Below are 26216 nucleotides of genomic sequence, written 5' to 3'. Positions count from 1 at the left end.
AACTACTGTATGCTCATGTATTCATAGAATACTTCTGGAAAGATGTATGAGAAATTGTCAGCACTGGTTACCTGTGAGGAGGAGGACAGAGACACTGTTTGGGGGGAAGACTCACCTTTTACCTTTTTTAAAAAATCAAGTACAGTGTTTGTATTACCTGTCCAAACGTTATTTCAATAGATAATGCAAATTTTCCGAAAACTTAATGTCAGTTTGCAATAATTGCGTATTTATTTGTTGCTTACATAAAAATTACTGTAGCTGTCAGAAAATATATTTGCCAGTATCAACTTTTAATAGGTAACAACAGTGTAATCTTTTAGTGTGGGATTCTTCATTTAATAATTAGGTTCTTTTTCAAAAGGTGGCACATACAGAGCTTGACCAAGAGCTCACAATAACGAAAATTGGAATCAGCGCACTTCAAATTTCTAAGACGTATTTTAACACTACAGTTTTTTTTTTTAAGGAAAGCAACTTACTATCAAAAATTTAAAAATACAAGAAAATATGAGGAGCCTACCACCCAGATATCCTCAGTATTATTAGCATTTTGACCTTTAACTTCCCTTTCTTGAGATATTTGTGTGTGTGTGTGTGTGTGCGCATATACACACTCTCCATAAGATACTTTATGTGCCACTTTTTTTTTCACTTATGACATAGTATGAGCATTTTCACAGTTCATTAAATTTTTTTTATATCGTGTTTTTTAGTGGCTGCTTATCTTAAATATTTACCATTCCATGTTTCACTTGACAAACATTTCCTAGGCACTGCTAGGCATTACATACCTGTGCTGGGAATGCAAAGGTGAATAAGACCCAGCTGCTCACCCTTAGAAGAGAGACTTGTGTCAGATTATCCTAGTACAACATGGGGTATGGGCTTACTCTCGAATGTTATGTACAAGAAACTGGGTGGCATGGGAAGGTACAGAGCCCACTGGGGGGATTCCTGGAATGGGGCCTAGAGTAATTCAAGTCCTGTCTCCTAGGTCTTGAGGGGCAAAGAGGTGCATGCCAGGATTCGGGAGGCTGGGGCTCTTGTCATTGATTACAATTAATACTTCAAAAGGACAGGACTAGTTTTTTCCAAAGAACATTTTAAAACCAGACTCAGAAGCATACATTTGTCAACTGTACTATTTATAAATTACAACAATATGAGAATTTGCACATATTAAATAATGTTATAGTAATAAACCCATTTATGAATTGGGCCATTGGTAGAATTGTATTACTTTAAAATAATGGGAAAATCATGAAAGGGTTTTAGTGAGTCTTTGTGATAAGCCGTAATAATTTTATCAGAGTATTACAGAATGATGCTTAAGGTAGATAACTTGGAAATTATTTTACTTTTTGATGTTCTTAAAGGAGTGAGGAACATATGAATTATAGGGAAACTTATGGCCCAACGATGATAAGATGTGACTATATCATCCTTTGAGTTGTATGTTATGTCAGAACTCCCAAAATGGTAAATAAATGACAAAGGCACATTTTGTCATAAAGAGTTTTAATACAATTTCCCCTGTTCTGTTAGACTAATAGATCATAGCTCTGTTCCCTACATATCATGTCAGGCATGTTTTATGATGCCTTTTTTTAAAAAAAAACCAAAACACTTGATAATGGCAATTGTTAAGATATAGTCTCAACATAAAATTGTTTATTAGACTAGTAAATATTCTCTTGTTACATAGTTGTGTCCCTTTTTTCCTTTGTCTACAGCTTGTTCTTCGAAAATGGTGTGAATTAATTCCTGGTGCTGAGTTCCGCTGTTTTGTCAAGGAAAATAAGCTTATTGGTGAGATTTTTGCGTTTTTTTGTTTTTTTAAACCTTTGAAAGTAATTGTTAAAAGAAGACAAGCTTTTGATGGAAATAAATTACTTAGTAATTAAGACAAGGGTAACAATCAGTTTTCATCTCAGATGCTACCTCTAACCAATTGGCACTGACTCTCTGGAATGCTGTATCAACAAGGGTCCTGAGGCCAGATTCTGTTTCCACAGAAAATAGTCTTGTTGATGAATCACGTCAATCTGGATTCCAGAGATGAAAGTGGTGGCCTTTACTGTTCTCAGGATATGTGTAATACTACCTGCTTTCTCTCTGGGGCTTTCCTAGGTATTACTGGCAATACACTGCTTATTTTAAGCAGCGTAAAAAGCCCAGTTTTTGAACATTTATTTCTATTATTGAAGCACTGTTTATTATTCTAGCAAGAGAAAATATGCAAAGAAGTACATTGCTTTAAAAGGCACCCATTTTCTTTCCTCTGAGGTTATTATTTTGTCTGCTATGATTTATTCAAGCTAAATATTGTAGATAATTTGCTCTTATTTTGTCTAAGCACATTTTCCATGAGGTAGAATTGATTTTCAACCAAGAAAAGTGTGATTTGAACAGAATCAGATCAACACTATTTATTTATTGAATGTGATGTTGACATTTAACTTACCTGAAATACACTGGGGTTGTTTGAATTTATTGTATAATATTGTTATATATCTCTGAAAGAAACACTGCAGTATTAAGTACAGTTAAAGAAGGAAGTCATATTGGCATGTGATTAAGAAATTGGTTGGAAGCCCTTCTTTCAGAGCAGAGAACTTTTTCTTAGGTCTAGAGCAGATTAAAGGAGTTCTTACAATACTCCCTTTAGTCTTTTTGGAATAATGTCAGCAAGTCACTCTGAAGAAAGGAATGTTTACTTTTCCATGGCTTGAAACATCAGGCTTGTGAAGGCAGGATAGCACGTATGAACAAGGAAAATAGACCGTGAAGTGCAGTATGATTATGGAAGACGTATGGTGAGGGGTATTTTACGTTTTCCCAAAGAAAGTGGAAAAGAATGCCAATTTTTAGACAGTTCATTGGAAAAATCAAAGAAGCAGCAGTTGACTATGTGGGTAGGTTTAAAATTGCTTCTTTCATTTTTTACGTAAGAAACATTTTTATGACTTTGAATTCTTCCCATTGTACTCAGTAAAAATAACTCCTGTTTCTAAAGTAAGAATGCATGGCAATATGGAATTGTAGGGTTCACCTAGCCATTTGAACCTTTACAACTGATAAGCTTTATATCTATATAAAATGCTGACTAATGTATGATGCCATATTCATTCGATCTACTTTAATGGTTTCCTCAAAAAGAGGTTTAAATCACATATTGGTGTTTTTGAAAAGAATATTGTGTGATAATGAAATATAAAATATTTTCTTGTCAGGTATTTCTCAGAGGGACTACACACAATATTATGATCATATTTCTAAACAAAAGGAAGAGATTTGCAGATGCATACAAGACTTTTTCAAGAAACACATACAGTATAAATTCTTAGATGAAGACTGTGAGTATTTTTTATTGGCCCAGTGAAATGAAATGCATAATGTTACCGAACCTTATTTCACGGTGGTACATATTTTAAAACTGGATTCAAAATACTGTATTTCAAGCATTTTATTATATGATAGTATGGCTGATGGGTTTGCATGTTAATTTTACGTTATTTAACCAGAGTCCCTTTTTAATACTGAGATGGTTCTCTCTCCTGTCATTTGAGGTATTTTATTATACATTTCAAAGGGTCTATCTACAGAGAACCACATGCTTCTGTTATTAGGACTAAATTAGCTAGTTGACTGATCTGCCTTTCTAGATTTTTATTTGAATGATCAGATAGCACCAGTTACAAAGTAAATATTTGTGAGTTGTTTTTAAGAGTTGAAAGTAAGTATTGAAAGTATTGTGTATGAGACAGTTTTCATGCATTGTCAAATTATATCTGCTATGGTTTCTGTTTTTCTACTTGCCAAGCCTGGGGTCTGTGGCAGGTTTGACTTTTAAAAAAGATGAATCATGCCCTAAGCATGGCTAGATAGTGTGCTTTTCTATTGCAGATTTTACCCATTTTATTCCCCATCAAGCAGTTAGTGATTGATGCTCCTTTCTCTGATATAGATAACCTGTCTCTAATTGTGAACTGGTTGAGACGATGTTGGTGTTTGGTTTGAATTTTTAAACGTAAGGGATTACGGCTGAGGATCGCGAAAAGGAAAACAAAATTATATACGTAAAACATTGCAGGATGCCTTTTTATGTTTGAAGTTTTGAGATGTAGAAGCAGGAAGTCCTTTGAGTAACTAATAATAAAACGCATTTTAATTTTCAGAAGGAGGTGTAGATCATGAAAATAGAAGTTCATTACTAACTTTAGGTTTTTTCTCCTTTGCAGTTGTATTCGATATATATAGAGACAGTAGGGTAAGTAAAAATGACATTTCATATGCTTTAAATACATAGGCATTCTCTATGGAAGGGCTCACCGCTCAACAAATATTTTCTCAAATCAACTAAGGTGCTTGAAATTCACCATGGCCAAGAATCTCCCCTTAAAATATCCTTAACACTAGAACACATGATATCTTCCATTGTTATGTGTCACAAATTCAAGGATTATTAATTTAACAGACGGCTAAGGCCACCCCGTGTCCTCCTTTCCCCTTTTGTCGGGGGCCTGGGCCTACTTAAAATAGTTGAGTTTGTACTCTTCGGTGTGGCCAGGAATTTGTCACTGGATATTTAGAAGTTATTATTTTCAGTTACCTGAAAGGCCCTTAGCGTGATTCGAGTCACTTGCATCTTTAGACTGAAGACGAGGATTCGAGTAGTTTGTATTTATTCTGTAATCTTGAAGTGATGGAAACTTCTGTAATGAAAAAGAAAACAAAAACCTGACCTAGTACATCCTGCAGCAGAGATTTCACTATCAAGACATGCAATCTTTTCAGAGAAATTTGGGTCACTAGGTGTCCTGTGACAGTGCTCACTGACTTAGCTGTTCAGAGGACAGAAGGTGTGTTTTCTAAACATTAGACCCCTATGTTTCTTAAATGTCTCTCACATTTTTCTTCTTCCCTCTCCACGCTCCTATCGCCTCATTGTAGTGATGATTGTGATACCTTTGAATCTTTTTTTGGACAAAAGGAGGGGCCCATATGGTCATATCCCAAAATAACTGTTAACTGTTTACTCATCTGTATCAAGCCAAAGCATCACTTACTCTGTTTTCATGTCTGTCTTTTTTTTTTTTTCACATCTTTATTGGAATATAATTGCTTTACAATGATGTGTTAGTTTCTGCTTTATAAGAAAGTGAATCAGTTATATATATACATATGTCCGCATATCTCTTCCCTCTTGCATCTCCCTCCCTCCCACTCTCCCTATCCCACCTCTGTAGGTGGTCACAAAGCACCGAGCTGATCTCCCTGTGCTATGAGGCTGCTTCCTACTAGCTATCTGTTTTACGTTTGGCAGTGTATATATGTCCATGCCACTCTCTCACTTTGTCCCAGCTTACCCTTCCCCCTCCCCGTATCCTCAAGTCCATTTTCTAGTAGGTCTGCATCTTTATTCCCATCTTATGCCTAGGTTCTTCATGACCTTTTTTTTTTTTTAAGATTCCATATATATATGTGTTAGCATACGGTATTTGTTTTTCTCTTTCTGACTTACTTCACTCTGTATGACAGTCTCTAGGTCCATCCACCTCACTACAAGTAACTCAGTTTCGTTCCTTTTTATGCCTGAGTAATATTCCATTGTATATATGTGCAACATCTTCTTTATCCATTCATCTGTTGATGGATACTTCGGTTGCTTCCATGTCCTGGCTATTGTAAATGGAGCTGCAATGAACATTGTGGTACATGACTCTTTTTTTTTCCTATAAAATATGTATTATATATTTGTATCATACTTGTACTTATATTAAATATATATTATATTTGATATATAAAAACATGTATTTATATAGTATAGTAGTAGTACTATTAGGTTTTTGGGGTTTTTTTCTTTTTTTAATTTGACACAAATACTTTAATACACACAAAGAGTAACAAAATAATGCACAATTGGCCAATACCTTAAATAAACCATTTGGTCATCATTTAAACTTCATTTTCATGTGGATCTGCTTTCTTTTTTTTTTTGCTCACAACTCACACACACACACTGTATTTTATTTTTACAAGAGATAAATAAACTGGCACCAAGCATTGTAAATGGATGACTACAACAAAAGCAACAATGATTGCAATTACCAAATATGAAACACACTCATACTATGTCATAATATTGATGTTCAGTCCAGTAATCCTCCACTGTAACAGCTCCTTTACTTTGCAGTGAAAATTGATTTGTATATTTTTTGCCTCTGAGTCCTTGTGGGATTTTTATTTTTTTTATTCAAACAGAAAGTCACAAAAATTATAATCATCCTCATCTACATGACTCTTTTTGAATTATGGTTTTCTCAGCGTATATGCCCACTAGTGGGATTGCTGGGTCGTATGGTAGTTCTATTTTTAGTGTTTTAAGGAACGTCCATACTGTTCTCCATAGTGGCTGTATCAATTTACATTCCCACCAGCAGTTCAAGAGGGTTCCCTTTTCTCCACACCCTCTCCAGCATTTATTGTTTCTAGATTTTTTGATGATGGCCGTTCTGACCGGTGTGAGATGATACTTCATTGTAGTTTTGATTTGCGTTTCTCTAATGATTAATGATGTTGAGCATTCTTTCATGTACCTGTTGGCAATCTGTATATCTACTTTGGAGAAATGTCTATTTAGGTCTTCTGCCCATTTTTGGATTGGGTTGTTTGTTTTTTTAATGTTAAGCTGCATGAGCTGCTTGTAAATTTTGGAGATTAATCCTTTGTCAGTTGCTTCATTTGCAAATATTTTCTCCCATTTCTTTTCGGCTTGTTTATGGTTTCCTTTGCTGTGCAGAAGCTTTTAATTTTCATTAGGTCCCATTTGTTTATTTTTGTTTTTATTTCCATTTCTCTAGGAGGTGGGTCAAAAAGGATCTTGCTGAGATTTATGTCGTAGAATGTTCTGCCTATGTTTTCCTCTAAGAGTTTGATGGTATCTGGCCTTACATTTAGGTCTTTAATCCATTTTGAGTTTATTTTTGTATATGGTGTTAGGGAGTGTTCTAATTTCATTCTTTTACATGTAGCTGTCCAGTTTTCCCAGCACCACTTATTGAAGAGACTGTCTTTTCTCCACTGTATATTCTTGCCTCCTTTATCAAAGATAAGGTGACCATATGTGCGTGGGTTTATCTCTGGGCTTTCTATCCTGTTCCATTGATCTATGTTTCTGTTTTTGTGCCAGTACCATACTGTCTTGATTACTGTAGCTTTGTAGTATAGTCTGAAGTCAGGGAGCCTGATTCCTCCAGCTCCGTTTTTCATTCTCAAGATTGCTTTGGCTATTCCGGGTCTTCTGTGTTTCCATACAAATTGTGAAACTTTTTGTTCTAGTTCTGTGAAAAATACCAGTGGTAGTTTGATAGGGATTGCATTGAATCTGTAGATTGCTTTGGGTAGTAGAGTCATTTTCACAATGTTGATTCTTCCAATCCAAGAACATGGTATATCTCTCCATCTCTTTGTATCATCTTTAATTTCTTTCATCAGTGTCTTATAATTTTTTGCATACAGGTCTTTTGTCTCCTTAGGTAGGTTTATTCCTAGATATTTTATTCTTTTTGTTGCAATGGTAAATGGGAGAGTTTTCTTAATTTCACTTTCAGATTTTTCACTATTAGTGTATAGGAGTGCAAGAGATTTCTGTGCATTCATTTTGTATCCTGCTACTTTACCAAATTCATTGATTAGCTCTAGTAGTTTTCTGGTAGCATCTTTAGGATTCTCTATGTATACTATCATGTCATCTGCAAACAGTGACAGCTTTACTTCTTCTTTTCTGATTTGAATTCCATTTATTTCTTTTTCTTCTCTGATTGCTGTGGCTAAAACTTCCAAAACTATGTTGAATAATAGTGGTGAGAGCACTATTGGGCAACGTTGTCTTGTTCCTGATCTTAGTGGAAATGGTTTCAGTTTTTCACCATTGAGGACGATGTTGGCTGTGGATTTGTCATATATGGCCTTTATTATGTTGAGGAAAGTTCCCTCTATGCCTACTTTCTGCAGGATTTTTATCATAAATGGGTGTTGAATGTTGTCAAAAGCTTTCTCTGCATCTATTGAGATGATCATATGGTTTTTCTCCTTCAGTTTGTTAATATGGTGTATCACGTTGATTGATTTGCGTATATTGAAGAATCCTTGCATTCCTGGAATAAACCCCACTTGATCCTGGTGTATGATCCTTTTCATGTGCTGTTGGATTCTGTTTGCTAGTATTTTGTTGAGCATTTTTGAATCTATGTTCATCAGTGATATTGGCCTATAGTTTTCTTTCTTTGTGACATCCTTGTCTGGTTTTGGTATCAGGGTGATGGTGGCCTCGTAGAATGAGTTTGGGAGTGTTCCTCCCTCTGCTATATTTTGGAAGAGTTTGAGAAGGATAGGTGTTAGCTCTTCTCTAAATATTTGATAGAATTTACCTGTGAAGCCATCTGGTCCTGGGCTTTAGTTTGTTGGAAGATTTTTAATCACAGTTTCAATTTCAGTGCTTGTGATTGGTCCGTTCATATTTTTTATTTCTTCCTGGTTCAGTCTCGGAAGGTTGTGCTTTTCTAAGAATTTGACAACATTTCTTCCAGGTTGTCCATTTTATTGGCATACAGTTGCTTGTAGTAATCTCTCATGATCCTTTGTATTTCTTCAGTGTCAGTTGTTACTTCTCCTTTTTCATTTCTAATTGTATTGATTTGAGTCTTCTCCCTTTTTTTCTTGATGAGTCTAGCTAATGGTTTATCAATTTTGTTTATCTTCTCAAAGAACCAGCTTTTAGTTCTGTTGATCTTTGCTGTTGTTTCCTTAATTTCTTTTTCATTTATTACTGATCTCATCTTTATGATTTCTTTCCTTCTGCTAACTTTGGGGGTTTTTTTGTTCTTCTTTCTCTAATTGCTTTAGGTGTAAGGTTAGGTTGTTTATTTGAGATGTTTCTTGCTTGTTAAGGTAGGATTGTATTGCTATAAACTTCCCTCTTAGAACTGCTTTTGCTACATCCCATAGGTTTTGGGTTGTCGTGTTTTCATTGTCATTTGTTTCTAGGTATTTTTTTATTTCCTCTTTGATTTCTTCAGTGATCTCTTGGTTATTAAGTAGTGTGTTGTTTAGCCTCCATGTGTTTGTATTTCTTACAGATTTTTTCCTGTAATTGGTATCTAGTCTCATAGCGTTGTGGTCGGAAAAGATACTTGATACGATTTCAATTTTCTTAAATTTACCAAGACTTGATTTGTGACCCAGGATATGATCTATCCTGGATAATGTTCCATGAGCACTTGAGAAGAATGTGTATTCTGTTGTTTTTGGATGGAATGTCCTATAAATATCAATTAAGTCCATCTTGTTTAATGTATCATTTAAAGTTTGTGTTTCCTTATTTTTTTCATTTTGTATGATCTGTCCATTGGTGAAAGTGGGGTGTTAAAGTCCCCTACTATGATTGTGTTACTGTCGATTTCCCCTTTTATGGCTCTTAGTATTTGCCTTATGTATTGAGGTGCTCCTATGTTGGGTGCATAAATATTTACAATTGTTATATCTTCTTCTTGGATTGATCCCTTGATCATTATGTAGTGTCTTTCTTTGTCTCTTGTAATAGTCTTTGTTATAAAGTCTATTTTGTCTGATACGAGAATTGTTACTCCAGCTTTCTTTTGATTTCCATTTGCATGGAATATCTTTTTCCATCCCCTCACTTTTAGTCTGTATGTGTCCCTAGGTCTAAAATGGGTCTCCTGTAGACAGCATATATACGGGTCTTTGTTTTTGTATCCATTCAACCGGTCTGTATCTTTTGTTTGGAGTATTTAAGCCATTTAAATTTAAGGTAATTACCAATATGTGTGTTCCTATTCCCATTTTCTTAATTGTTTTGGGTTTGTTATTGTAGGTCTTTTCCTTCTCTTTTGTTTCCTGCCTAGAGAAGTTCCTTTAGCATTTGTTGTAAAGCTGGTTTGGTGGTGCTGAATTCTCTTAGCTTTTGCTTGTCTGTAAAGATTTTAATTTCTCTGTCAAATCTGAATGAGATCCTTGCTGGGTAGAGTAATCTTGGTTGTAAGTTTTTCTCCTTCATCACTTTATATATGTCCTGCCACTCCCTTCTGGCTTGCAGAGTTTCTGCTGAAAGATCAGCTCTTAACCTTATGGGGATTCCCTTATGTGTTATTTATTGTTTTTCCCTTGCTGCTTTTAATATCTGTTCTTTGTATTTAATTTTTGATAGTTTGATTTTATTTATCTATATATTTTTTGCGGTACGCGGGTCTCTCACTGTTGTGGCCTCTCCTGTTGCGGAGCACAGGCTCCGGACACGTAGGCTCAGAAGCCATGGCTCACGGGCCCAGCCACTCTGCGGCATGTGGGATCTTCCCAGACCAGGGCACAAATCTGTGTCCCCTGCATCGGCAGGCGGACTCTCAACCACTGCGCCACCAGGGAAGCCCTGATAGTTTGATTAGTAAGTGTCCTGGCGTGTTTCTCCTTGGATTTATCCTGTATCAGACCCTCTGTGCTTCCTGGACTTGATTAACTATTTCCTTTCCGATATTAGGGAAGTTTTCAAGTATAATCTCTTCAAATATTTTCTCAGTCCCTTTCTTTTTCTCTTCTTCTGAGACCCCTATAATTCAAATGTTGGTGCATTTAATGTTGTCCCAGAGGTCTCTGAGACTGTCCTCAATTCTTTTCCTTCTTTTTTCTTTATTCTGCTCTGCAGTAGTTATTTCCACTATTTTATCTTCCAGGTCCCTTATCTGTTCTTCTGCCCCAGTTATTCTGCTACTGATCCCTTCTAGAGAATTTTTAATTTCATTTATTGTGTTGTTCATCACTGTTTGTTTGCTCTTTAGTTCTTCTAGGTCCTTGTTAAACATTTCTTGTATTTTCTCCATTCTATTTCCAGGATTTTGGATCGTCTTTACTATCTTTATTCTGAATTCTTTTTCAGAAAGACTGCCTATTTCCTCTTCATTTGTTAGGTCTGGTGGGTTTTTATCTTGCTCTTTCATCTGTGGTGTGTTTCTCTGTGTTCTCATTTTGCTTAACCTACTGTGTTTGGGGTCTCCTTTTCACAGGCTGCATGTTCATAGTTCCCGTTGTTTTGGTGTCTGTCCCCAGTGGCTAAGGTTGGTTCAGTGGGTTGTGTAAGCTTCCTGGTGGAGGGGACTAGTGCCTGTGTTCTCGTGGATGAGGCTGGATCTTGCCTTTCTGTTGGGCAGGTCCACGTCTGGTGGTGTGTTTGGGGATGTCTGTGGCCTTACTATGATTTTAGGCAGCCTCTGTGCTAATGGATGGGGTTGTGTTCCTGTCTTGCTAGTTGTTTGGCATAGGGTGTCCAGCACTGTAGCTTCCTGGTCGTTGAGTGGAGCTGGGTCTTGGCGTTCATATGGAGATCTCTGGGAGATTTTTGCCGTTTAATATTATGTGGAGCTGGGAGGTCTCTTGTGGACCTGTGTCCTGAACTTGACTCTCCCACCTCAGTGGCACAGCCCTGACGCCTGGCTGGAGCACCAAGAGCCTGTCCTCCACACAGATCAGAATAAAAGGATGCAAAAACAGAAAAAAAGAAGAAGATAAAAGAAAAGAAAAGTTATTAAAATAAAAAATAATTAAGAGAAAAATTTTAAAGAGTAAAAAAAAAAAAAGACAGGCAGAACCCTAGGACAAATGGTAAAAGCAAAGCTATACAGACAAAATCACACCCAGAAGCATACACATACACACTCACAAAAAGAGAAAAGGGGAAAAAAAATATATTTATCGTTGCTCCCAAAGTCCACCTCCTCAATTTGGGATGATTCGTTGTTTATTCAGGTATTCCACAGACGCAGGGTACATCAAGTTGACTGTGGAGATGTAATCCGCTGCTCCTGAGGCTGCTGGGAGAGATTTCCCTTTCTCTTTGTTCTCACAGCTCCCAGGGCTCAGCTTTGGATTTGGACCCGCCTCTCCGTGTAGGTCGCCTGAGGGCATCTGTTCTTCGCTCAGACAGGACGGGGTTAAAGGAGCAGCTGATTTGGGGGCTCTGGCTCACTCAGGACGGGGCGAGGGAGGGGTGCGGATGTGGGGCAAGCCTGCGGCGGCAGAGGCCGGCGTGACGTTGCACCAGCCTGAGGCGCACCGTGCGTTCTCCCGGGGAAGTTGTTCCTGGATCCCGGGACCCTGGCAGTGGCGGACTGCACAGGCTCCCGGGAGGGGAGGTGTGGATAGTGACCTGTGCTCGCACACAGGCTTCTTGGTGGCGGCAGCAGCAGCCTTAGCGTCTCATGCCTGTCTCTGGGGTCCGCGCTGTTAGCCACGGCTCGCGCCCATCTCTGGAGCTCCTTTAAGCGGTGCTCTTAATCCCCTCTCCTCGAGCACCCCGAAACAATGGTCTCTTGCCTCTTCGGCAGCTCCAGACTTTTTCCCGGACTTCCTCCCGGCTAGCTGTGGTGCACTCAGCCCCTGCAGGCTGTGTTCACGCCGCCAACCCCAGTCCTCTCCCTGCCATCCGACCGAAGCCCGAGCCTCAGCTCCCAGCCCCCGCCCGGCCCAGCAGGGGAGCAGACAAGCCTCTCGGGCTGGTGAGTGCTGGTCGGCCCTGACCCTCTGTGTGGGAATCTCCCCGCTTTGTCCTCCGCACCCCTGTTGCTGCGCTCTCCTCTGCGGCTCCGAAGCTTCCCCCTCCGCCACCCGCAGTCTCCACCCGCGAAGGGGCTTCCTAGTGTGTGGAAACCTTTCCTCCTTCACGGCTCCCTCCCACTGGTGCAGGTCACGTCCCTATTCTTTTGTCTCTGTTTTTTTTTTTTCTTTTGCCCTACCCAGGTACGTGGGGAGTTTCTTGCCCTTTGGGAGGTCTGAGGTCTGCTGCCAGCATTCAGTACGTGTTCTGTAGGAGCTGTTCCACGTGTAGATGTATTTCTGATGTATTTGTGGGGAGGAAGGTGATCTCCGCGTCTTACCCTTCCGCCATCTTGAAGCTCCTCCCACGTGTGTGTCTTCACGGGTGATGGCATCGGTTAAGAGTTAGAAAGAGGAGGCATGAACTGAGATGTGGTACTAGAGATGTCACCTGGCAGAGTTTCAGCTTAGTGGAAACAAATCTTAGAGAAAGGACGGGGAGCTGGCACAGTAGAATGGGTAGGAACCTGAGCTGGTGTGCGCCCATGGCTCTGTTCTAAAGCCGGACCCCGGCCACATCCAGTCAGTCACGCACCATTGTTTATTGAGAGCCTGTCCTGTGTTAGATGCTGGGCTTCTAACAAGCAGCTTCCAACCAGATGATCTCTCGACTGTCAAGGAGCTTATCTTCGAGACTTAAGCGTGCCAGGATTGGCCTGGTAGCGAGCAGGATGGAATCAGTGAGGGAGGGAGGGAACCTAGCCCATTGCCCTGAATGTGCGGCTCAGAAGAGCTTTATTCTCATTTAATTCAGCATCTCCCTTAGTCCATACCACCCTGTGAGTTGTGTTATTTGTTCCCATTGTTCAGATATTCAGTGTGAAGCATTTCTGTTCTAATGCACTTATATTTAATGGCATTTGAAAATTTGGGGTTTGCTGTGGTGTCTCAGTATTTCCCTGGCACATGTCCAGGTCTGCTGTGGTTCAGTAGGGCTGGCATGTCCGTGCACATGTGTGAGTTGGTGAAACAGTTATATAAATGTCTTAAGTGAAGTTGGACATGGACGTCAGTAATTATGACTGTGATCTGACAGAACTGAAAGCAGTTTGCGTGCTTTTAAATTGGGAAACACGCCAGTGTAAACATCCTGACGGTTTCTGAGAAGAGACGTCAGCCATGATGTAAAACTCATTTGCATTCATTCAGTGGTACTTGTATCACTGTTTCTTAGACATTGTCTTGAATATATAATTTTATGGCTACTCTTGTGAGAAAGCTAACTCTTCTTTTATGTTGGTCTCTGATCTGAAGTATAACCAAAGTGTATCTAGGCTTGGTGACACTCTGATGTGTCCATGTTCTCACAGCAACTGGGCAGGTGGACTCAGTGTTGAGAGCTTCTACCTGCCCGGTACGTCAGAGCTACAGCGCCCCCATCCAGTAGGTCTGGGACGAGGCCTTGGAATATGTATTTTAAGAAGCTTTTTGGAAGCAACCTAAGTGTCCATCATCGGATGAATGGATAAAGAAGATGTGGCACATATATACAATGGAATATTACTCAGCCATAAAAAGAAACGAAATTGAGTTATTTGTAGTGAGGTGGATGGACCTAGAGTCTGTCATACAGAGTGAAGTAAATCAGAAAGAGAAAAACAAATACCATATGCTAACACATACATATGGAATCTAAGAAAAAAAAAACGGTCATGAAGAACCTAGGGGTAAGACGGGAATAAAGATACAGACCTACTAGAGAATGGACTTGAGGATATGGGGAGGGAGAATGGTGAGCTGTGACAAAGCGAGAGAGTGGCATGGACATATATACACTACCAAACGTAAAATAGATAGCTAGTGGGAAGCAGTCACATAGCACAGGGAGATCAGCTCAGCTCAGTGCTTTGTGACCACCTAGAGGGGTGGGATAGGGAGGGTGGGAGGGAGGGAGACGCAAGAGGGAAGAGATTTGGGAACATATGTATATGTATAACTGATTCACTTTGTTATAAAGCAGAAACTAACACACCATTGTAAAGCAATTATACTCCAATAAAGATGTTTAAAAAAAAGAATAAATCTTAATGTATACCAATTTAAAAAAATCATTTAGGAGTTTGGGGGAATCCCAGAATGGAATGCAGAAACTGAGAAAAGAGTTTAAATGTATTACAAATCCCAGTTGTGGGACATTCTGCAGAATATCTGACCAGTAATCTGCAAAACTGTCAAGGTCATTGAAAACAAGAGTCTGAGAGACTGTGAAAACCAAGAGAAGCCTAAGGAGACATGACCATTAAATGTGATGTGGTATCGCTGATGAGATCCTAGAACAGGAAAAGGAAATTAGAATACAGTTAAGAAAAATAAAAGACAAACCAAGAGCTGGGAGAAAATATGTGCAATACACATTTCTGATAAAGAACTTCTATCTAAAATTATACAAATAACTCTTAAAACTCTATAACAACAAACAAGAACTAAATTTAAAAACTGGGTGGAGTACATTAAAACTCTCTGTACTATATTTGCAATAACTATAAATCTAAAACTGTTCTAAAATAAAAGTTTATTTTTAAAGAAAAAAAGCTTCTTAAGTGATGATAATGCACAACTAGAATTTAGAACAACTACTTTAGGTACTTGAAAAATGATTCGGGTCCCCCTATGTATTTTTTTTTGGTATGGTTATTGTCTTGCTATTAATTTCATTGCTTTTGGGGATGAGTATCATCTTGTATCTTTGATATTGTTGAGAATGGATCTGCAGCCTCATCATTTTTTATTTTTTATTTCTGTCTTACGAGTGATTGAGAAAGAAAGTACAATTTCTAATGTGCTAAGTATTCTTTAGATATTTGTTAGATTAAGCTTGTTAATGTCATTAGTGTGAAAATATACATAGAAGGTCTGATTCTTAACCTTGCTCCTATGGTGTTAGTTTCTTATGTATCCTTCCAGTATTTCTTGATGCAAAAACAAGCAGGATACTTATTTTTTTCCATCTTTCTTACACAAGAGTTAGCATATGATATACGCTTGCACCTTGCTTTTTATACTTTTTAAAAACAGTGTATCTTGCAGAGCTTTCCATTTTCTTACAAGGCATAGTATTGCATTATGTGGATGTACTGTCTAGTTTGATGAGTCACTTCCCTATGGATGAATGCTTAGCTTGTTTCTAGTCTTTTACACACTGTGCTATGGTGAACAGTCCATATACTGGTGTGTGCACATGTGTGCATGTCCTGGTCTGAACTGAACTCTTCCAAGGAGTAGACTCTGTGTTACTGATCTTTATGCCCTCATGCCTGGCACGGTGTTTGGTGCATGGAGATTTAATTGGGTGGATGGGGGGGTGGTCAGTTGGTTGATATTAGGAAGGTCGGTGTGACCACTCTTGTCTGATGGGTTGCCTAAAAGCAGAATTTCTCAGGATGTCTTGTTCCTGAGGTGTGACATGAAAAACATATTACAGGTTTGAAATCCTTATCTTGATAGTTTTATGCCTGATTACAGCTGGCTTATTTTTCTTTAAACTGGAGGATGGCTTCCGTACTACAGAACAAATTCTGCCAGCTATCAGTCCTAACAGTGGTGATTTTATTTGTTTTTTACAGTGTGGCATATTTTTAGTTTATACAGCTAAATATTCTGATGCTAACAGGTGCAAAAGTTTTTTTTTTCTTTCTTTTTAATAAGGAGATAGTTTTATTGGTTATAAAATCTCAAGTCGAAATGGTTTGAATTTTAGAAAGTACTCATTTTGTTAAAATAACATACAGTATATCAGAGACATCTGAGTAATCGCTGAAAAAGCAAAGCTGAAATCATACCAAGGAGTTGATTGATGGCTGACATTATTTCACGTAGTCAGAGAAGGTACGAGTGGGCACCAAACTGAAGTGAGGATACAAGTCAAGTGGCAAGAAGGAATTGCAGGGTTTCTCCTGGGGATTGTAGAAACCAGGAAACTTAGCCAACGGTATATGGTAGAAACTTCCTGCAGTAGTTCTTTGCCTCTTATTAGAGGTTTCTAGTTTGCAGCCAATCCTAGGAAGATGTTTCATCTTTCTTAAACTTTTCCTTTAACACAGATGAGAAACAGTGCTAGATATTAGTAATGCTGGCTTAGCAGTCCAGTTCCTTTTCAATTTTACACATGCGCGGCTGATCAAGACACGATTGCTACATATTTACAGAAAAAACTACCAACAACAAAACGGTACGATTAAATAAATGTCTCAGTGAGAAAAATCAAAAGGAGCAAAGATAAAAGTTTCAACGAAACATTTATCTAGTAAAATGTCACGTAACGTCTCCGTGATCAAATGTGTTGACTTTAATCTCCTGGCAGGATTTCACAGATTCTCCAGCTCCTTTACGTCAGTGCTCTGCCACTTTATACCAAGGTGCAAAGGTGCAGACTCTGTCTGACTTGGGTCAGAGGTGTCCTTTCCCTGAGGCTGGAACCTATCACTTTGGCCATCGCTACTCTCAGAGTAGGAGAAGATGGCTTTTCTTTTAAAGGTTGATTTCTTTTCTTCATCTCCCTTTCATGTACCATCAAGTTCTGTCATGCAGAGAAAACAGTTATTACATTGAAATGAAAGACAGCTGAGCATTTTCTTATGTCTTACGTGTGTTTAAAAAAAACAAGCCTCGGGCTTCCCTGGTGGCGCAGTGGTTGAGAGTCCGCCTGCCGATGCAGGGGACACGGGTTCATGCCCCGGTCCAGGAAGATCCCACATGCCGCGGAGCGGCTGGGCCCGTGAGCCATGGCCGCTGAGCCTGCGCGTCCGGAGCCTGTGCTCTGTGACGGGAGAGGCCACAACAGTGAGAGGCCCCCGTACCGCAAAAAAAAAAAACCAAAAAAAAAAAACCAAGCCTTTGCAGAAACCTCTCAGGGCTCAGGGATAGTGCTGAGAACTGCTGGCCTCTTCATGAAAGATCATTGAAGTCACCCTTGAGAGCATTGCAGTCATGCTACTTCGGTGGAACCATTTTGTGAGATTTTCCTTTCCCTGCTTGGGTTTTTGACATAGAATTCTCGTGTGATTGGAGGCGGAAGTCTACGTATATGTCTTCGTCGGGCTTTCTTTTCAGGATCTCTCCTCCGCCTTTACGGGCGGCCTCCCCTTTGGCGCTGTGCCTGCACCACTTAGACAGGCGGCCCCTTCTCAGATGGGGCCTGGAAGAAACTGTCTTTTGAAAGAAGTGATATGATTTTTTTTTTTTTTTTGGTACACGGGCCTCTCACTGTTGTGGCCTCTCCCATTGCGGAGCACAGGCTCCTGATGCGCGGGCTCAGTGGCCATGGCTCACGGGCCCAGCTGCTTCGTGGCATGTGGAATCTTGCTGGGCCGGGGCACGAACCTGCGCCCCCTGCATCGTCAGACGGACTCTCAACCACTGCGCCACCAGGGAAGCCCTGATATGATTTTTAAGATGACCTTTTGGGTAGAATAAGATGATCTTTCTGATAAGCCAGATTACAGACTTGTTGATCTTTCTTTCTGTACTGCAGGGGAAGGTGTGGCTGATTGATTTTAATCCATTTGGTGAAGTCACAGATGCGCTGCTGTTTACTTGGGACGAACTGTTATCTGGAAGAAACTTAAAGGGTGATTTTAGTGAAGAAGCCCTGGAGCAGGTAAGATGATCAGAAAGATCCCCAGGAAGCCTGTCAGTCCACTGAGGAATTGCTTGCTGGTTCTCCAGGCGCTGACACAGATTTACTCATAGATGCTTTGCTGAGTTCTTCGTTTCGTACTCTCTCGTGAATGTTTTCTGGCTTTCACAAAATAGTTGTATTAGAGAAAGGGTGTGCGCTTTGATTTCTTCACTTCACTTTGTCTAAAGTGAAGATGATCATCTGATAGTTTCTTTTCTGGTTATTTTTCTTTCTCTTGGCTCTTCTGTCTTGCCCACCTGAGAATCCGGACCGTGGGTCAGGTCACGCATCTGTTTATTCTGGTCCCAGCCCCGGGCTGCCACGCACGGTTAGAGGGATGTCGCCCAGATGCGCAGACGGGGCGGGGAGGGGGCTTGTCCCAGTCACCACCCCCAGCTTCCTGTGGGCTCTGACCGCAGGTTCTGTCGCCCTCACCAACGTCCCCTCCTGCTGTCCACGGTGGCCGTTCCACGCACTCCACGCTCCTCTGAGCTTCCATCCATCACTCCTGTCCTCCTCAGCAGCTGCTTTCATGTCTTCCCTCTTAGGAAAAGAGAATCCATCGGTGAGAACTCACTCCGTTTAACTGTCGTCAAACCTACAGACTTACCTGCATCCTTTCTCCCGAGTCTCGTCTCTGCCCCTGCGTCTCTCCAGGTTCCTGGGGCTACCATCTGTCTTCTTTCCTTTTTCCAGTCTCTTCCTTTCTCTGTAAGCAAGTAACCGTGTTCTGACGCCTCCTCAGCCCCGTAATGCCTGCTCATTTTTAAAGGAAATTCTAAAGTCACCCATAATCCCACCTCCTCGAGAACCACTGTTAATATTCTGGTGTGTAACCTGCCTGCACACATACGCACGAGGCTTTCTAAAGTAAATGAGAGCGCTCTGCGTCTACAGTTCTGTCCACGGAGCTCTTCATTTCGTACTCTCTCGTGAGTGTTTTCTGTCTTTTACAAAATAGTTTTATTTTCACATGGTTGTTTAAAAACAGAGAGAATTAGAAAGAGGCGAGACTTGAAATCCTACTACCTAGAAATGGCTATTCTTACCACCTCTGTTAAGGTTTTCTGGGCATTTTTTGTGTATATACACATGTGTGTGCACACATTATTTTGGCAGTGGAGTCCTGCGAGTTCCTCTCCTGCTGTTGGGCCACTCGCTAGTCCTGTGGCCACCGCTCCCCAGCCCGCTTGCCGCCGGGCCTCCCCTGGCTCCCCCCGCTTCGCCACCTCCCCCCGCCCCACCCCCGGTTCCGAAGAAACTGCTTGTGGTGAGGGCTCCACCAACGTGTCAGGAATTCCAGCGAGCAGTGCACGGCCCTGCTCTTTCTTAACGCTGGGCCGCGTCTGAGCTGTTACCTCTTGTTCCTGTCACACCCTTTCCCCTGGTTTCCGTGACGCCTGCTCGCCTCCCGGCTTTCTTCCTGCTTCTCCGGCTGCTGCCTTGCCCTCTGTGGGAACATCTTTCCTTCTGTCTGTCTCTGATATAGTCCTTTTCATCCTTACTCTGTCCCGGGCCGTCCTGGGCCTTGTTTTTCTAGATCTGACTGTGGTCCCTGTTTTCCACATCAAGGCGCTTGCCCTGCTGTGCGGGCCTCGCCTGCGGACTTGCCTGCCTCCTGCCTTGGGCTGTAGGTTTCCGAGCCCATTGATGGGGTCTCTGTTCTCCATGTGTCTTTGGGGCTGCACACAGTGCCAGGCACAGCTAAGCTTGATCAAATTAGTGAATGAAGGGATCTTATTCCTGCTGGCATCTTAAGAGTTGTGGGCCATTAAATCTGAGCGTCAAGGAAGAAGATTTGGCACAAGGTTATTTTTTTTTCGGTACGCGAGCCTCTCACTGTTGCGGCCTCTCCCGTTGCGGAGCACAGGCTCCGGACGCTCAGGCTCAGCGGCCATGGCTCACGGGCCCAGCCGCTCCGCGGCATGTGGGATCCTCCCGGACCGGGGCACGAACCCATGTCCCCTGCATCGGGAGGTGGACTCTCAACCACTGTGCCACCAGGGAAGCCCACACAAGGTTATTTTTAAATATGAGGGACAGAGTTATTGGATAGAAACAGTTTGCACAAGATTCACTGTATGATCCAAATTCATTCATTCTTCCTTCCCTCCCTCCCTCCCTTTCTTTCTTCTTAATGTAAACAACCTCATATTGGAGGTTGGGGATGACAAAAGGGCAACAGGAACTGGCCCCTGCCTTTCCCCAGCATCACCTCCCGTCTGTCCTCCACCGCAAAGAGATCTGCCTTCCTTGTGTTCCTCGAAGCCACAAAGCCCTGCCTGGCCTTCAGGTCTTTGCACTGGTCGTTTCCACTGCCTCCAAAGCCGTGTTCACTCCCAGACCTCACGAGGCTGCTTTCCTCCTACTTCTCAGTTCTCAGTCCAGGCGTCGCCTCCTGAGCAAGGTCCCACCTGGCCCCCCTCTAAAGAGGAGTCTGCATGGTTCTCCTCTTCCCATAGTGCCCTGCTCTTTTGTTTTTATAACACTTTTTACTCTCTGGAACAAGCTTGTTAATTTATTATCTGCTTGCTTGGTGGCTGTCTACCATCTTGTTTTCCAGTTTTTCTCCCACCCCTAGAACAAGGTCCAGCAGACAGGTGTTTCATGAGTACTTGTCAGATGGCTGGTCTGTCTGTCATAAGGTGTGGCCTGCTTTCTAGCGCTCCATGGTCCTGTTCCACCCAAGTTCCCGGCCTGTCTCCACATGCTGGACACGATCCATCCCTCACCTAGGTCTCTGCCACCCATGAAGCCCAAACACAAGGCCTCTGACTCTGAAATCCTTTTCAGCACCAGGCAACATGTGAATATCCTATGCAAGACTCAGAGCATGTACAATAAAGAATGTGAAGACTTGTTAAATATGACCTTGAATTTGCAGTTTTACATAGGTGCTGAGAGGAATCTACAAATAAGTCTGTAAAATGCCGTGAGAAAAGCACAGCAGCGTAAGGGGTTCGGAGCACTTGTTTGCCCTTACTGTTGACTCTGTTCTCTAAGGCGTATTTCCAGCAGTGCACCTGTGGAAAGCGACAATGTTTATAAAGCATGCTGGCCTGTGTGGGACCACTCGAGGCAGCCTCAGGCCTGGAGAGACCCGCAGCCCTTCATGGCCATGGTGGCTGCACACCCAGCACTCAGGGACCACCTAGCCCCCCGCAGGGACTCTGGCTTCAGATACCTTAGATGTGTATTTTCTTGTGAACATGTGGAAGTATTTTTAAAACCTTGGTGCTTTCTTTTACTTCAGTATCTGATTTTCTTCCCTACGTAGTACAGAAGAGGACATGGAGTGGGAATTGCTACACCAGTATCTTTTTCAGTTTGAAGAGTAGACTTAAAAAGGACTTTCTCAGCGACTTTCCTTTTTCTTTTCCTTTGTAAAGGATGCTCCGGCCTTCCGTTGCACCAACAGCGAGGTCACAGTTCAGCCGAGTCCCTACCTGAGCTGCCGGCTGCCCAAGGACTTTGTAGACCTCTCCACCGGGGAGGACGCTCACAAACTCATCGATTTTCTGAAACTGGTAAGGTTTATGTGTACTTAGTAGGCTGGCCAGCTCTGCTTTCAAGTTGACTCTTTAATATTTCACTTTAGTTGTATACCACGTAGACTTTTATTTGATGATTGGGAATTAATGGGCAAGAATTACTAATTGAGGTCATTTTATAATGACATATGTCAAGTAAGCTGAAAGATTAATTTACTGATTAAAATGACAGAAAATGCTTTTTATGTGTATGGTTTGAGTAATTTTCATAATACCTGTAATCTTGAAGAAAGTATGTATAGTTGACCCTTAAACAACCAGGAGAAAATCCACATATAATTTATAATGAACCCTTCGTATCCACGGTTCTGCATCCGTGGATTCAACCGGCGGTGGGTCCTCAGTACCGTAGTATTCGCTACTGAAGCAAATCCACATGTAAGTGGCCTGTGAAGTTCAAACCCATGTTGTTCAAGGGTGAACTGTATACTGTTATAGGGCTGAGAGCAGATCAGATCTCTCCTGTGGGTACTCCAGGGGGAAGGTGAGTATTTGTATTTGTGTGTGTTTCTGGGTGGGAATATTTGTGCATAAAGAAGAAAGAGAACGAAGTGTTCAAATATCTTGAGGATAATGTGCCCAGGAGCCAAAGTGATAAACTACTTTAATGAACTACATAAGGCGTGGGGTTTTTTTTCCATGATAATTTTCAACCACATCTTTTGCTAAGGGCCTCTAGAAAATTATACTTGCTGACAGAAAAAGCGATCTTGGCTGAACAAATATCCCAATTAGAATGTGCTGTTTTAATGCATCTTGGTTTCCTTTGACAGAAAAGGAATCAGCAAGAGGATGACTGATTAGCATGCTAGAGTTCAAGGCCAAGTCACACAGGAAACCACTGCTGCTTCTGGAGGCCGTACATAGTCCACAACCTCCTATTAACCCAGTCAGCGGGGGAGGGGGCAGCGTGGAAGTCAGTGGCTTTTTATATTCATGTATAAAACTGGGGGAAATGGAGGGCCTTTGCTACTTGTAAAAATAACACAATAAATAGATCTTAAACATAGGAAACCATCCTGTTCTGATGATAAAATACTTTCTATGAAATACCTTGTTCTTTAGGTTCAGTCTATTTATTTTATCTCTGTTCCTTGTGCTATTTTTTTTATACCTGGCCGGTAGCTGGGCAAGTTTATATTTGTTATACAGAAATGGGTTCTTTCTTTATCATTACTTTTCCCATTGAAAAAATAGAACCTTATATTACTATAGAAAATATTTTTCCTACTTTGAGGATTTTCATGTAATTTTTCTATCAGTTGAGCTTCAGTTTGGGTATAGTTAAAATAATACAGACTTCTCAAACTGTCAACCATGAATTTCAGTATAGTACCTTAATGTGTATCCCTAAAACTATCACAGGCATAATTCAGCCTTTCAAACAATTATTGGAATTTGGGGGGCGGTAGATTCACTTTTTGAGGCCACCGTTTTAGTAATTCTTCAGTGTCGTGACTGATGATGATATGTCAGCGATACCTGATTTACTCAGCACTCACTAAATGCTAAGACGCTCTGCTAAGTGCTCTTTATGTGGTATTTTACATCACGGAGCAATTTAAGAAAACAGACGTTACAGTTTCATAGGGTATCTATCTAATCTGGTATCAAAGAATATTTTACTAGTTGGAGGTATGTTTCTCAACATCAGAGAGCATGTGCTCCCATAGAAAGATAACAGAGAGAAGTGGGGCAAAATCTCCCCTTTCTGTGTAGTTAAGGCAGATTACGTGTAGTGATGAAAGATATCATTTCTCATTAGGTTATTTCGAATTCTAGCTTGCTGTGTGGTTTCTCCGTTACAGTCACTTGATATTGGTGTTTAAAATACAAAGATCAAGTGTATCAAATGCCATTTCTGAGGCCAACTGTTTGAGGTATAAGTGCTTCCAAAATATTTTTGTTTTTTAAGCTGCTCATGGCCTTCTGTTAACTCATAATGGAGGGATCTATTGTTGTGAGTTGATTTCATCTTAGCTCCGAAGCTGGCTTCGCCAAGATGACACTTGACCAGTCAAAAAAAGGAAATGTATTTGATACCAATTGAAAAAGTTCAGACTATGTATAATAAAAAGACTCAAGCAAAATTTAGCAAACAGTTTATAAAAAGGACAATTCTTGGTGTAAAACTCATTAACTTTTTACTTTAATTTTCCTGAGGGTATGATTGAGTTGAACTCGCACCTCCCTTTTAAAAATGTGATTTGGTACATTGTTTCTGTAGTATATTTAATTCTAGTTGATTATCCTGGTGATAATATTAAATATAGGATAACATGCAGGAAATATTCTCCTAATTCAGATGTCATTTATGCCTGCCTAAAGATTAGTTTTCGAATTATCCTTTTATTATGTTGGCTTTATCTATTCTTTCTTTGAGGTACCTCAGGTTTGCGCTTGAATTTAGAGAGTGGATACACGTGTGATTCCTTAGTCTGGTTCTGAAATCCTGCCTTCGGAAGAGAAGACATTACAGATCTTGATTCTGACAGGTTGGGATAAACACGTTTACTTTGTCCTGCAGGCAGTGGCATGTAGCACAGGCCTCGCCAACAGCAGACTTTGCCAAAAGTTCTGTTTAAAGAAGTGTCATTTGGATTTGCATTTTCTGAGTTCATAGATCTTTCCCATCTACTCAGCTTTTTTTTTTTGGAAATTGAGGATCGTGTCTGTTAAAAAGCAAACAAAGCTTGTGTGACTGAGTTCTTCAGCTTAAGTTTGTTTTCTTACCTATAAATTGGGAGAATAATAAACTCATGCCTCCGTTAAATGAGATGTAAAGCTTTTCATGTAGTGCATCGTACGCAAGCCCCTAAGAAATGACAGCTATTATTACCATTCTGCTTTGCAGACTTCTGTAGTTTAAAGGCAAATTCTTTCTTAACAGAACCAAAAAAATTTTGAGTGGAAAGGGACTTCAGAGATCATTCAACCCACTTTCTTTTCCTTTTTCCCTCCTTCCCTTTTCTCTTTTTCCCTTCCTTCTTTTTTACAGAAAACTGCTCACAGAAGTTAAGACTTGTCCAAAATTGTAGCAGAATCAGAACCACAAAAGAACCTCTAGTCTAATGCTGCTCTCTAAGGATTTGTAGCCTAATATTTTTTGTAGATAAGTTTCAACCAGAACAAATTATTATTTTAATAATAAAATTTTCAAAAAGAATTGTTTTTTAAATAAAAGTAAGTACAGATTCGTTTCACACATCTCTGTGCAGAGGAATTAAATAAAAAGATACTAAATATAGAGAAATTAAATGAAGAAATAACTGAAAGATTTAATTCAATTTCATGTTTGTATTAACTAGGCTGATCTTGAGAGGAGACTTAGCCATCTTTAAACATTTTAAAGACAGAATTCCTATTTAACTAAACGTTTTATTCATGTGTTGTCTTGGCTCATAGAAAACAGTTTCAGTAAGTGTTCTAAGAAAAGAAATAGTGATAAACGCACCCTCCATATGCACTGCAGCTCTATTATGTATACACATTAAGAAGAGGCTTGAGGAATGACAATATAAGACCTAGTAACAAAAAAGTGGTTGAAGCAGCAGCTAAATGCCCCATGTCATGAGCTTAGGCAGTGAGTCTGGCATTAATTACCTGAAGAGAGAATGCATTCAAATGTGTCTTTTTTTTTTTTTAACCAGGGAAACCAAATAAAATGACGCTTCTAAATACATATAGACAGAAAAATTAACAGAGGTGGAACATTAAGGTAAAGATGCTGAGGCAGCGACTTGTTCATCCAGCAGACATTTTTCGGGTCCAGGACAGTGTTAGATGCTGTGTGTACATCTTAAGCGTCCTGCCTTCAGAGACCTAACAGGATACAGGACACCATGATAGACTTGTACATAAAGAAGGAGGGTTTGATGAGTTGCAGCAACTTGAAGACCTCTATGGGTGCAGAAAGAGCGGTCAGGGCCTCATCCAGGTGAGATGTTGGGATTTCATTTTCAGGTGAGGCGGGAGGCCATTGGGAGGTTTACGCAAAGGAGAGACATAATCTCATTTAGGGCTTTGAGGTGTTACTCTGGTTTCTGGGTGGGAAGCGGAGCGATCAGTTAGGAGACAGTGACTCGTGATGGTCAGGGTGGCCCCTGCTGCGGGGGAAGGCGGTGTGAGGACATGAAGTGCAAAGATTGGGGATACAGCCAAGGGGAAGCCCTGATGGGATGTAGGGCGTGAAGGAGAAGGAGGGTGTGAGCTGCTGGGTGGACGGGAGGCAGTTTTCTAAGCATGAGAAGGAATAAAAGGGAACCAGGTTAGGGAGGGAAATCAAGACCTCCGTCTTGGACATGAAGAATTTGAGATTGCAGTGACTTACCAAGTAAACACGTCGAGAGACAGTTGGATTTAACAATTAGAACTTGGGGAAT

At 40.7% G+C, this 26216-nt stretch overlaps 1 protein-coding gene across 3 annotated transcripts in view; it reads left to right on the top strand.

Moving 5' to 3' along the window:
- CDC123 (cell division cycle 123) overlaps nucleotides 1-22884 on the top strand; it is a 57437-nt gene extending 34553 nt beyond the window's left edge. For 2 of the 3 annotated variants that reach the window (XM_033439225.2, XM_004275864.3), the window contains 6 exons: nucleotides 1737-1812; nucleotides 3237-3359; nucleotides 4245-4273; nucleotides 18137-18262; nucleotides 21673-21810; nucleotides 22608-22884. In XM_033439225.2, the coding sequence (XP_033295116.1) occupies nucleotides 1737-1812; nucleotides 3237-3359; nucleotides 4245-4273; nucleotides 18137-18262; nucleotides 21673-21810; nucleotides 22608-22634 (519 nt within the window). In that variant the 3' untranslated portion in view covers nucleotides 22635-22884. The remainder of the gene's footprint in view (nucleotides 1-1736; nucleotides 1813-3236; nucleotides 3360-4244; nucleotides 4274-18136; nucleotides 18263-21672; nucleotides 21811-22607) is intronic. The other variant, XM_033439226.2, reaches the window with a different exon arrangement.
- The last annotated feature ends 3332 nt before the right edge of the window (nucleotides 22885-26216 follow it).

This window comes from Orcinus orca, chromosome 2 (genome assembly GCF_937001465.1).
Source record: "Orcinus orca chromosome 2, mOrcOrc1.1, whole genome shotgun sequence".
In the NCBI taxonomy this organism is placed as follows: Eukaryota; Metazoa; Chordata; class Mammalia; order Artiodactyla; family Delphinidae; genus Orcinus; species Orcinus orca.
Note: the sequence above shows the minus strand (reverse complement) of the source record. Positions and strands in the feature narration are given on the sequence as shown.